The 11,859-nt window shown below is 42.2% G+C and overlaps 1 protein-coding gene across 3 annotated transcripts in view; it reads left to right on the forward strand.

Annotated features, from left to right (window-relative positions):
- CUL4A (cullin 4A) overlaps positions 1-10,964 on the forward strand; it is a 56,710-nt gene extending 45,746 nt beyond the window's left edge. For all 3 annotated transcript variants that reach the window (XM_083168705.1, XM_083168706.1, XM_083168707.1), the window contains exons 18-21: positions 4,233-4,338; positions 7,357-7,529; positions 7,657-7,809; positions 9,692-10,964. In XM_083168705.1, coding sequence (XP_083024831.1) covers positions 4,233-4,338; positions 7,357-7,529; positions 7,657-7,809; positions 9,692-9,787 — 528 coding nt within the window. In that variant the 3' untranslated portion in view covers positions 9,788-10,964. The remainder of the gene's footprint in view (positions 1-4,232; positions 4,339-7,356; positions 7,530-7,656; positions 7,810-9,691) is intronic.
- Positions 10,965-11,859: the final 895 nt, after the last annotated feature.

The raw sequence follows: 11,859 nt of genomic DNA on the forward strand, positions 1-11,859 counted from the left end.
CCACAGAGCACACTGGGCAAGCGGTAAGAATAGACAGCAGACCAGGACTGGCAGACCAGTACAGGATATGCCAGGAAAGCTGTCCCACTTGTAGAACCAACTTAGCGAGGGTTCTATGTCCAAAAAACGGATAACAGGATATGTAGTGGGAGAGCATGCAGGCACGTCTCACTCCCAGCCGCTCAGGCCACGCCCCCCCCCCCCCTTATATCACCTTTTTTCTGATTTTAGTTTTTCAAATTTCTGCCATTTGTATGTTTTCATTCACCTTTAGTAATATGTGAAGCATAAATCACCAAAGTTAGGCTTCATCCTTTGCACTTATCCTGCAGTAATACAACTGTAACCAATAGCTATAGATTTCTGTGGGGCAGATATATAGGACTTGGAGATATGGGATGGGGTGGGGGTGTAGTGCTGTTAGCGCATGTTATGAGTACTGATAGTGCGTCCCCCCATATATTAATGTTGCGGTGTGTATATCCCTGTCACATGCTCAGTTTATAGATCTCGGGGCTCCTGCTTTGCCTAAGTAAATAGGCAAAGCAGAAAGCGCTATACCCGCACGATGTATGGTGTAATATATTACCCCTATGTCTTTTGTACAAACCATCTATATAGTATTTGCTTCCTGCCCTAATTTTACTGTTCTGGTGCTTCAGTCCCCAAGTCTGTATTTAGTCCATATAAAAAGAATAATGTTGTCCGTGCTTGGTAAGGTGTCTGAAATACACTTTCCAGATGTAAGGCGACAGCTATTGTTCTCCAAAAAAACTTGTAGTGTAGTCTTTGATGGCTATATCTATAACGGTGATAAACAGCTCTCTCTAGTGCAGGGCTGGGCAACAGCGGCCCTCCAGATGTTGATGAACTACACATCCCAACATGCCTTGCATCAGTTTCAGCATGGCCACATAGCAAAACTAATGCAAAGCATCCTGGGATGTGTAGTTCACTAACATCTGGAGGGCCGGTGTTGCCCAGCCCTGCTCTAGTGTATTACTTCATAGTCCATAAAATAAAAAATTTAGATATTCATATGTCTGTAGCAGGGTCTTTGTTACACTGTGGGTCTTATGTGGCCTTCCAAGGCATAGGACACCCGCAAACGTAAATCAAGTATGTGGGTATATATTAATGCATATACGTTCCCATAAGCATTAAATTCAGGAGTTTATTTAACATAAATACCACACATAAAATAAATAGAATAAAAATATAGCTTATATATAGCAGCAAATGTATTGGAGTAAAGTGCTGGTAGTGCACTAAATCAGAGATGTTAAGTGCTGTGAGTAAATCACTGTGTGCATCCTAATAAGGCATCTTTCTGCTGCCTGCCCGCTCTTGCCAACTTCTCCCTTGTTTCGCAATAAATGGTCATGTGATGCTGCATCTTGTTACTCAGAATTAGGCACTGCTTAATAAATGCCGGAGTGCTCACACAAGTTTCTCAAGTTGTGATGTCTAAAAATAAATAAATGCTAGAAGAGACCTTGAAGCCAGATACTGAATGCAGATACAGATATAACTGAATTGTTTTTGAAAACTTACCCCTATCTTACCACTTGTTACTGCTTTGTTATACTACACACTGTAATGGTAACAACTGTGGGAATAAGGAAAAAATGCAGTCCGGCTGCTGAGTACATTGATGAGGGACAGGTGGACCTGGGGCCACATGTGGCCCTTATGCTTCCACTTGCAGGGCCCAGCTTTATACTGCTTTTTTGCCATGGCTTATAATTCTTGTTTACAAGGCCAACATTGTGTAGTGTGTATGGGGGCTTAAGGGTTGTACCTGGAATATGTTATTATTTAGTATAATTGTGTCCTGCCAAGTCACCTTTGTGAATATAGTAGTTTTCCTCTGCATAAGCCTCATAAAGTGGGTATTTCATGTGACTGGAAGACCGACAACCTGTTTTGCCAACACATTACGAACATGTTATGTGTGGACAGCAATGATCCCCATAATCCTACAGATTTAGCCATTTTTCACATTGTCACAATGTGTGTTCCTGTGCTAAGCTGCGACTATTTTCACCAGAGCCGCAGACAGGGGGTGCTGTAGGTACAGCTGTCCCAGGCCCCAGCATCTGGAAGGGCCCGGGCACCTCATTTTACCCACAGCAACCCTCCGCTGTATGCTGCTTATGCTGCACTCAGTCCTCACTCAGGAGGTCCCGAAGCATAGGCTTCTTCAATGCAGGATGCCGGCAGCCAATTAAAAAGCTGCACCAGCTTTTGGGCCAATCAGAGCGGTACACAATCTCTCATTGGCTCATCAGCCGGAGCTGCATTTTAATTGGCTGCCGGCATCCTGCATTGAAGAAGCATGTGCTTCGGGACCTGCTGAGTGAGGACCGAGTCTGGCGGTAAGTTAAGAGGGGGGGGATATGGGAGCACACTGACAGCTCCCGTTGGGGGGAGAGGGGAGGGGGGCCCAGACTGGAAATCAGTCCCGGGCCCCAAAATTCCTAGTGGCAGCCCTGATTTTCACCCATTCATCACTCCATTCATTGCTATGGCCATGTGTGTGCATACAAACGTGCAACCATTCACTTCACTGAATTTAAAATTGTTCTATGCTATTACTTGGTATAATTAGCCTTGTGGGAGGCACTGGGGAGTATGATGGATGCCGTGTGTTGCAGCCTGCTATTATTTTCTTAGAGCATGGAGGATTAATACAATAAAATACTTTTGGGTGGACATCTCCAGTAACCATTCATACAGGATAGCCTAGTTCATCATCTTTTGTTTCCTAACTGATATACAGTTGATGGCGCTAGCAAGTGTTAATGTGTAAGCCTATCAAGAACGTGCTAGCAAGACATCTCTATGAAACTTTCTAAAGAAATAAACTTTCTAAAGGGTTATAGTATTAGAAGGAGCTACTTTAAAATACAATTTTAAGAAAGGTATCCATCTCTTCCGCACTTTACGACTGGCGCTCCCTCCTCAATGTTTAGCTGTACTCTCTACACATACATATTCATTGCTTATGTTACATTGTTTCGTTTATAGAAATTTTATTAATGAGAAGTCATGAATACAGAGAAAAAGCATTACAAGAAAACCTGCGAAGGTTTCATAATAAATAGAAAATTATATATATATATATGTGTGTGTGTGTGTGTGTGTGTGTGTGTATATATATATATATATATATATATATATATATATATATATATATATATATATGTGTGTGTGTGTGTGTGTGTACAATCAACAGCGAGATGTCATGAATACAGAGAAAAATCACAAGAAAACTTAAGTGGATTCAAAATAAAATTTACATTGTTTCATCTTTAAGCTTAAATACTCTACGTATTAATGTGCCTGTCACCATAACTATCAGCTTTTACCACAATGGCATTGTTCGATTCTGAATGTATCAAAGTATCTGATGTACCATATATTGTGCAGTGAATTTGGCGGCATATTATATCTGTACATCACATTATATATTATTTACCCAGCTAAAGTCTTGTGTGTTTGGTTTGTAAAGGTCCATACACACTGGGCAATTATGCCCAGCGTATATGGACAGCGATGACCGCTGTCATCGCTAGGGGGAAAGCTGCTCAGTGCATGCACACTGAGCGGCTTTGCCCCTGCCCAGTACCATCAGCAGGGGGCAGGCGGCTTTGCATAGCGCAGCGCTATGCAAAATTGTCCTCAGAGCCGGTAATACAAGCAGATGAACGGCTTTCTCAGCGATGATGATTGATGGGCCCATCACCGCTCATTGCCATTCCGTACACACTGGGCGGCTTTGAGCTGAAAGACGCTCAAAACACCAAGTTTGAGCAGCCCAAAGTGTATGGACCTTAACATTCAACGGAAGTTTGTATTTAGTTTTATTTTACACATAAAAAAAATCCTAGGGGTAGTTCACAGTTATCTACTGGCTGGGCAAATTTGTTTATTATGGCAATTTTCTGCAACCTCTTATCTGTATCACTCTGCTTTGTGCTCTCATCACTGATCCAGATGCACATAGATGGTAAATATGAAAAAGGGACATATTTCCTCTAAGCAAACACTATAGTACATTAATATACTGGCACCTTCCTGTTGTGCTGAAAAATACAGAATTACATTTTTGTACTTAATTAATAAGTTGGAAAATATCTAGCATTTTAGGGCTAGAATTGATTATAATTTTTCACCTCTATTATTAACTTTGGAATTTGGCATATGTTTTCTTTATGAACTCGATATAGGAGAAGAAGGAGCTTCAGGTATCATTGTTTCAAACACTGGTGCTACTTATGTTCAATGAGGGAGAAGAATTCAGTTTTGAAGAAATTAAAATGGCTACCGGAATAGGTGAGATCACTTTGCCTCATTGTGTTCTGACTGCATCTGTGTTCATTATGTGACTGTTCTGTGAAAGAGGTTTAACTTGAAGCAGACATCAGTATAAAAACTATTCTCTTACAAAGTTTTTTTTCCCCACGTATTTGCACTGTTGTTTTCAGTATAGATAACACGCTAAAGCTGGTTACACTTTTGTCTAATCTGATTTTGGTCACCTGTTGAGTCTCCTTCGTTTTTAAAACATGCTTAAAATCCAAGAGACCCAATAACCCTGCTTAGACCAGAGCTGACAACTGAACTCCAGTCCCGGCAGCTCACCGCACAATTTGCAGCAGCTAGCAGCCAGAGGGGTAACACCTGCAGTTGGGCGTGGTGGGGCAAGATCCAGGGACCAACCGTCAATTAGTAACTGACAGAGGGCGCAAGCATGACGGCAGGCTCTCTACAGCAGAGAGCGAATGTTGGTAGTGATGTCCATGGCCGTCTATACATGCAGGACAATGGAGGATATCGCGACGGAGAGCTATGTTGCAGAATGCAGCAGGGCCTCTTCAAATAAACACCCCCGTCGCTGTTGCCATCATCCCCAGCATTGACAAGTGTGTATTCACTTTTCAATGCAGACATCCTGCTGGTCCTCGAGTATGTTACGTGCTGGATGGTGGCCCTGCACCTGCGATCATGGGTCACTGCTTCCCACCTTAACGGTACTGTTACTTGACTCAGTAGATGGCAGCAGCCCAGAGACGATGGAAAAGGTGCTCCCTCCATGCCAGGAGTCGGGGGGAAGCTGACTCCATTGTCTCAAGCACTTCTGACCCTGCTTTTGGCCAATAAGAAATACACACTACTGCATAGTTCAGCAGTGGATGGAGGGTGTGGTGGGTCTCTATGCTGAAATGGCTGGGTCCCCGCAATTCATAAAAAATGAGTCCCTGGTGCTCCAAAGTGGGTTAAATACTCGCTATAGCGAGTATTTGCGAACCCTGAGGTCTGCACTAATATTGTATAAACAGTCTGGCCCAGTTGTCTGATCACCTTGGAATTGGATAAATGTATACCCAGCTTAATACTTCACCCCCTTTATACCGTCCCACCCCACCAGGAGCTCTTTTTAATGGCCTTAAGAGTAGATTTTTAGTTTTTTGTTTTTTCCTTATCCCTCACCTAATCAACCATATCAGCAGAACTGCGTGCTGATGGAGTGGGAAATTGGCCACATATATCAATATCCATTGAATAGGCAAACTTTTCCTTCAGCATGGCCACCTAAATCTGTTATACCATATTCCATTTCAAGGGTTAGGTGGCTACTAATAGAGTGAACATTTGGCCTCAACCTCCAAGATTTTGCAATGCAGGTGAGAATGTTGTGGATCAGGGAAGAGGCCTTTATCAAGGTCCAGGCTTTAAGCAAGAGGACAAGTAGACTGGTTTTGGGCGCCGTCCAGGTCCATCTAAATTAGGGGACTTGTCTTTGAAGAAGTGTGGCTTTAGTCTATCTTGAGTCATGGGATCTGGGGTATCGTTTTAAGAGGGTACGTCCTGGATTTGGTAGGTATCCCACCAATGCACTTATTTGGCACTTCTTTCCTAAGTGACAGGGTCAGGAGGGTTGTGTTAAAACCACATAGGTAGAAAAGTTCAAAATGTAGTCTATCCAGTCAGTCATAGGCACCATGGAGCGGGAAGAGTTTCCCACCTCTGTATATGCCCATCTGCGGGTCATATCACACACTCCTAAAATTTGCTTTAGGGATTTATTACAACCCAGATTTGGATCCTTCCATCTTGTCTTGACACAGCTCTGCAGGTGTCACAAAGTATGTATCACTCAAAGGCCTTTATTGTAAACAGGGATTATCACAGTCATTCCATATTTGGACAATAAGCTTATCAAGGCCAACTCTGAGTCGCATCTCAGGCAACACCTGCTCGTGTTGGTTTTATCCTAAATAGTCATGGATGAGTAATAATTTACCCAAAATCCATTCTGATTCCACCCAGAGAATTATATTTTCTCTTATTCAACAGTGGAGGCTTGTGGTTCGCCAAGTCCCAGCATGCGGGTGAGGCCTGCTGGGACTTGTAGTTCACCTATATAAAGCAATGTTTTTTATGGCTGATTTAACCCTATCAGGCCGGCGCCCACAGCCCTGGACAGGTGAAGCCTGGATGGGAGGGTGGGGGGGCTTTTTTAGGTGGTCCACACTCCCCCAGGTACCCTGTCCAAGGCTGACCAGTCACGATGAGCATGATACGGTTGATACACACTGTGCAATTTTGCCCAGCATCTATGGACAGTGATCACGGGGAAAATCACTGGGCTGAAAATCGTTCGCCCGTTTTTGTGATTTTCCCGGGGGTGGACGACTTTCCATAGCAGGACACTATGGAAAGCCGTCCACCCCATCGCTCCTCTGCTTGTAATACCAACCAGTGAATGGCTGGGCCAGCAATGATGCAGGAGCGGGTCATTAGTGCTCATCAATGCCCAGTACACACTGGGCGGCGTTTGAGCTAAAACAGCTCAAAAGACAAAACGGCTGCTTTCAGCTCAAAGTCCCCCAGTATGTATGGGCCTTTAGTCTGATTTTTGCTTCTGAATCTCCCTAGTTAGAGACCGTTTGACCAACACACTTTATTCTTGTGGTTTTACAGTATTGTGTGTTTCTTTTCCCTTTTCATGGTTTCTGATGTTAACGTTTTGAGACCGTAGTTTTACTTAAGGGAAGTGGTTTTTGTTATCTTATCACTTTTGTACAGAGCCAAGTATTTTAACCATCACTTTATTTAGGTTCTAAGGAGAGAACCACATTTTTTTGGCCATTTGCTCCTTTAATCTATAATGTAAGTTAGTCCTCTTATCTTTTTTTTACTGTACTCTGTCGATGACACTGGCCCTGTTATTAATCTTATGCCAAAAGAAAGAAGTACTGTATGTTATAAAATATGGTACAATATACCATTGCTGTGCTTATTACTGTATTACGGAGTGTGAATGTTATGCATTATCTTGTTGTGCAGAGGAGAACGAGCTGAAAAGGACTCTGCAGTCACTTGCCTGTGGGAAAGCCAGAGTGCTAAACAAATCCCCGAAGAGTAAGGATGTAGAGGATGGAGACAAGTTCAACTTTAACGCAGATTTTAAGCACAAGTTATATAGAATTAAAATCAACCAAATCCAGATGAAGGAAACGGTGAGGATTTTAAATTCCATTAATTTTAGTTTTTTATATTTTTTCTTTTTTATGTCCCTGATTTTTTGTGGGGAGAGTACAATGTATACTTTTTCATATACTGTATGACTGGATGTCTTTTTCTCAGGTGGAAGAGCAGGTCAATACAACAGAAAGGGTTTTCCAGGATAGACAGTACCAGATTGATGCAGCAATTGTTCGCATTATGAAAATGAGGAAAACTCTTACACACAACCTCCTGGTCTCAGAGCTTTACAATCAGCTGAAGTTCCCTGTGAAGGTAAGTAGAACTCTGTGCTCCTCCTATGCACCTGCTTCCACCGGTTCATATTATGTACACTGTGGGTTTGCTGATGCTACTTTCCCTAAGAAAACACAGAATCTCTGCTCAGCTCTCTTTTCATCTGTAGAAGAAAGCTCCTTGAAAATGTAGGTTTTTCAACACATACTGTAGTGTCATTCAATTTAGTTCATGCCATAACCAATGGCAGCTGCTTTAAGATCACTTTTGGAAAGTGTAAAATGTATTTATTGTCCTTGTCATAGCTCCCGTTCTCCTTTTCTTACTGATTTGCCCCTTCACTTGTTTAGAAGCCTTGCTTCAGTCTCATCTTTATCTTGGTTCCATCCAACACAAGATCTACTCCTTCTAGACTCCCAGCTCCCCAGAACTAAAATCGGTACTTGTGAGTTATCCGGGCGTCCGATTTTTAAATCGGGTCGGATCGGGAAAACATCGCATCGCATCGCATGCGACCATCGGATGCGATACGATGACCCGATTTTTCCATAGGAATCAATGTTAAAATGGACTGAGTCCATTTTAACATGGAATTCAATGGGAAAAAGGGTCCTTTTCATACCCCTACTATCCAAGTGGGCATGGAGTTGGATATAAACCTGTGGCGAGCGTAGCGAGCCACCGAGCCCGAAGCGTGGCGAGCGGACACGGAATACCGTCCCCTCGCGGGGCTCGCTTCGCTCGCCACGCTTCGGGCTCGGTGGCTCGCTACGCTCGCCACAGGTTTATATCCAACTCCATGCCCACTTGGATAGTAGGGGTATGAAAAGGACCCCTTTTTCCATAGGAATCATTTTAACATTGATTCCTATGGAAAAATCGGGTCATCGCATCCGATGGTCGCATGCGATGCGATTCGATGCGATGCGATATCGCATCGCATCGCATCTGATTGTATGCCTTAACTTAAGGCATACAATCAAAAAATCGGACGCCCGGATAACTCACAAGTACCCTAAAATCCTTTCTTCTACACTGTGTAAAGTGTAGAAACGCATGCTCTCCCTAACGTTCAAATCTTACCCTCCGCCAAGACCCCTTCTTGAAAATACCTTCCTTTCCACTGTTCCCCAATTCAGATGTTTAGTTGTCATTTTTTCTCCATCCAATATCTGTGCCATTGTCTTCTCTCTGTGATTGCTTTATTTTGTGTTTCCCTGATTTACCAGTCTCACTTATGAGTATCCTTAACACCACTGCCCCCCCTCCCAATAGCTCCTGTCTCAATCAAGTTTAACCTCCTCTCACTGACTTACAATGCCTTTTACTATTCCTCTCCTCCCTGCATCCCCTCTAGCCTCATTCCCACATACACACATGTATGTGTGCCAGCTCTGCCAGTGACTGCCTCACATATCCTCCCACACACTATACAGCTCTTACTTCACTCTCCCAGCCTTCAATCGTAGAATTAGAGCATATTTTATTTATTTATTTACAGTTTCTTATATAGCGCAGCAGATTCCGTTGCGCTTTACAATAGTAGACAGTGATAAAACAAACTGGGTAACCACAGACAGATTTGGGGGTTAGAGGGCCCTGCTGCAAGCTTACAATCTATCTTGACTTAAGCCTTCTTCCCCCTCCTCCTATTGCACATTGGTTGTTTGGAAAGTATGCTCTTGCACTCAAAACCCCCTCTCACTTTTGTGATAGTAACTATGTAATCTGCAGATTGTGTATATTTTCATATTTTTCTGGACTGGTGTAATAAATGTCCTGGCTGATCACCCATGTATTATGTAATTTTACTACATATGGCGCTATGCAACCCTTGTTGCACCTTTTATAAAGGATGATTACATGCACATTTGACTCACTTGGTATGTTTCATGTATGTCATTTGTCTTTTCCTTTCCAGCCTGGAGACCTGAAGAAAAGGATTGAATCTTTAATAGATAGAGACTACATGGAAAGGGACAAAGAAAACTCCAAGCAGTACCATTATCTGGCATGAGGAGCACGCCGGGGCTGTTGTAGTGCAATGAATGAATAGATAAAACATCCAGTGCTCATCTTATGTTTAATGTTACAGACCTGAGTAACACAGCAGTTGTACAACATCGTCGCATCATTGATAAACATTAGTAACATCAAAGTAGCTTTTTATGTAATTTTTTTTTCTTTTTTTTTTTTTGTTTGTATGTGTGAATGTTTAAAGTATGTTTTACTAGTTTTGGCATAAACATTTACATTTCCGATTCTCCTGTCTGCAGTGACATTTCTCCTTACTCTTATTTCCTTATTCTCCCGCATTCTTTTGGCTTATCTTGCACATAATCCCGCATCAACTAATACGCCCTTAATGCTGCAATATTTATTACTGGCTCAGAGGAGGATGGCAGTGCAGGAGATCTGTATTATGTCCTCTCAGAATTATAAACCAATGACTAAAATAAAAGCATACTCTTATCTGATGACTATATAATGTACAACAGTATAAACTGCATCTTGCTTGGTCTACACATTTAAGTTTAGAGGATTGCCAGCATAAGTACAGGGGAGTGCTGTTGGTGTTTGTTCCACATCCAATATTATTTGAAAACTATTTGTGCATTCAATGTCATTTACTCTTTAAAGTTTTAGTGGAATTGGCATGCTAGTTATTAACTAGCTAATGATTAGCTAGCTACTTTTCAGTTGCGTGATGGGTGGTATGTAAAGATGTGGTATCTGTTTTGTAACTGAAGCAGAACCTCCTGCACTGGTACAGTGACCGAATTACCGATGTTTGTTTCATACTGATGTCAAAACACTGCAAAATGAATCACCGGTGACTATTACAATGATACAGCTCTGCGGATACTTATGATTAAACAGGGTCACTTCAACTGCGCTGGGGCATTCTGGCTGCTCAATAAACAGGTCTCTTAACATTGCACATACAATGTAGTGAGCGTTGTTGCTGCCTTGAGGTGTTATTGACCTTAATTAATCATTCTTGTTGGAGCACTTTGTAGGGCTGTGGAAAGGAAAGCTTCATAACTAACAAGTTATTGCTGCCATTTTCAGAAAAGCTTTCAATATGCAATTTCTAACCGTAAATGACATTTGAATGAGGACATTTGTACACTGTAAACAATGTAAAAACGTATGGGTATTTGCATTTGCTAGTAAAACAATTTAAAGCACAAGTGCCCATTTGTGTTTTTTTTTGTTTGTGTTTTTATTTTTTTTAAATAGTAGGTAATTTAGGCTGTGTGCACACTTACCTGAACCATCTGCAGTATTTGCCAATCGGGTGTCCAAATCTGGTAAGCATACACACTTACCGTTCTACGCTGACATCACAACTGGGCACATGTTTGAATTTGCCCACTCGGTCACCGTAGGCCCTGCAGCAGGAGTACAGGTGGTCAGTGGACAGACCATACATATACAGCAGGGATAGGGAACCTTCGGCCCCTCCAGCTGTTGCTGAACGACACATCCTAGCATGCACTGCTACAGTTTTACTATTTGGCTGTGCTAAAACTGTAGCAAAGCATTCTGGGATGTGTAATTCAACTACAGCTGGAGGGCCAAAGGTTCCCCATCCCTGTTATACAGCCAGATGCACGGATATATCTGCAGATATGTTGGGCATTGGCTGTGCTGCTGGGCCAACGCAAATTGTAAATGATCTGTTGTTGCTTTGATAGAACTAATATATTGTCCAATGTGTGCCCAGCAATATACAAGTAGATTAAATCAATTGTTTAAGATACAAAATATCACAGTAGTGCAAATTTTGTTTTGCTTTGATATCCGTTATCCAGGTATGAAAGAAATGTCTTAATTTAGGCAATCATGCTAAAGCTTAAGACTGTTATGCCTAATAAAAGAGTCTAAATGAGCCTTCCACTGCCTGTTGGGTATCACAGGAAAGATTCAAGCCTTTTCCCCAGAGTGTCTGTATCTTGCAGCTGCCTTGCTCTTTAGGGGGTAGAGGTATGAAGCAGTGATAAGGGTGGAGAAATGATAGAGCCTGGTACTTTATCACCGGCCAATCCGCTTCTTACTGTCCTTTTTTAAATCCAGCCTGTAACT

The sequence above is a fragment of the Crinia signifera genome, chromosome 2 (genome assembly GCF_055691185.1).
Source record: "Crinia signifera chromosome 2, ASM5569118v1, whole genome shotgun sequence".
Lineage (NCBI taxonomy): Eukaryota > Metazoa > Chordata > Amphibia > Anura > Myobatrachidae > Crinia > Crinia signifera.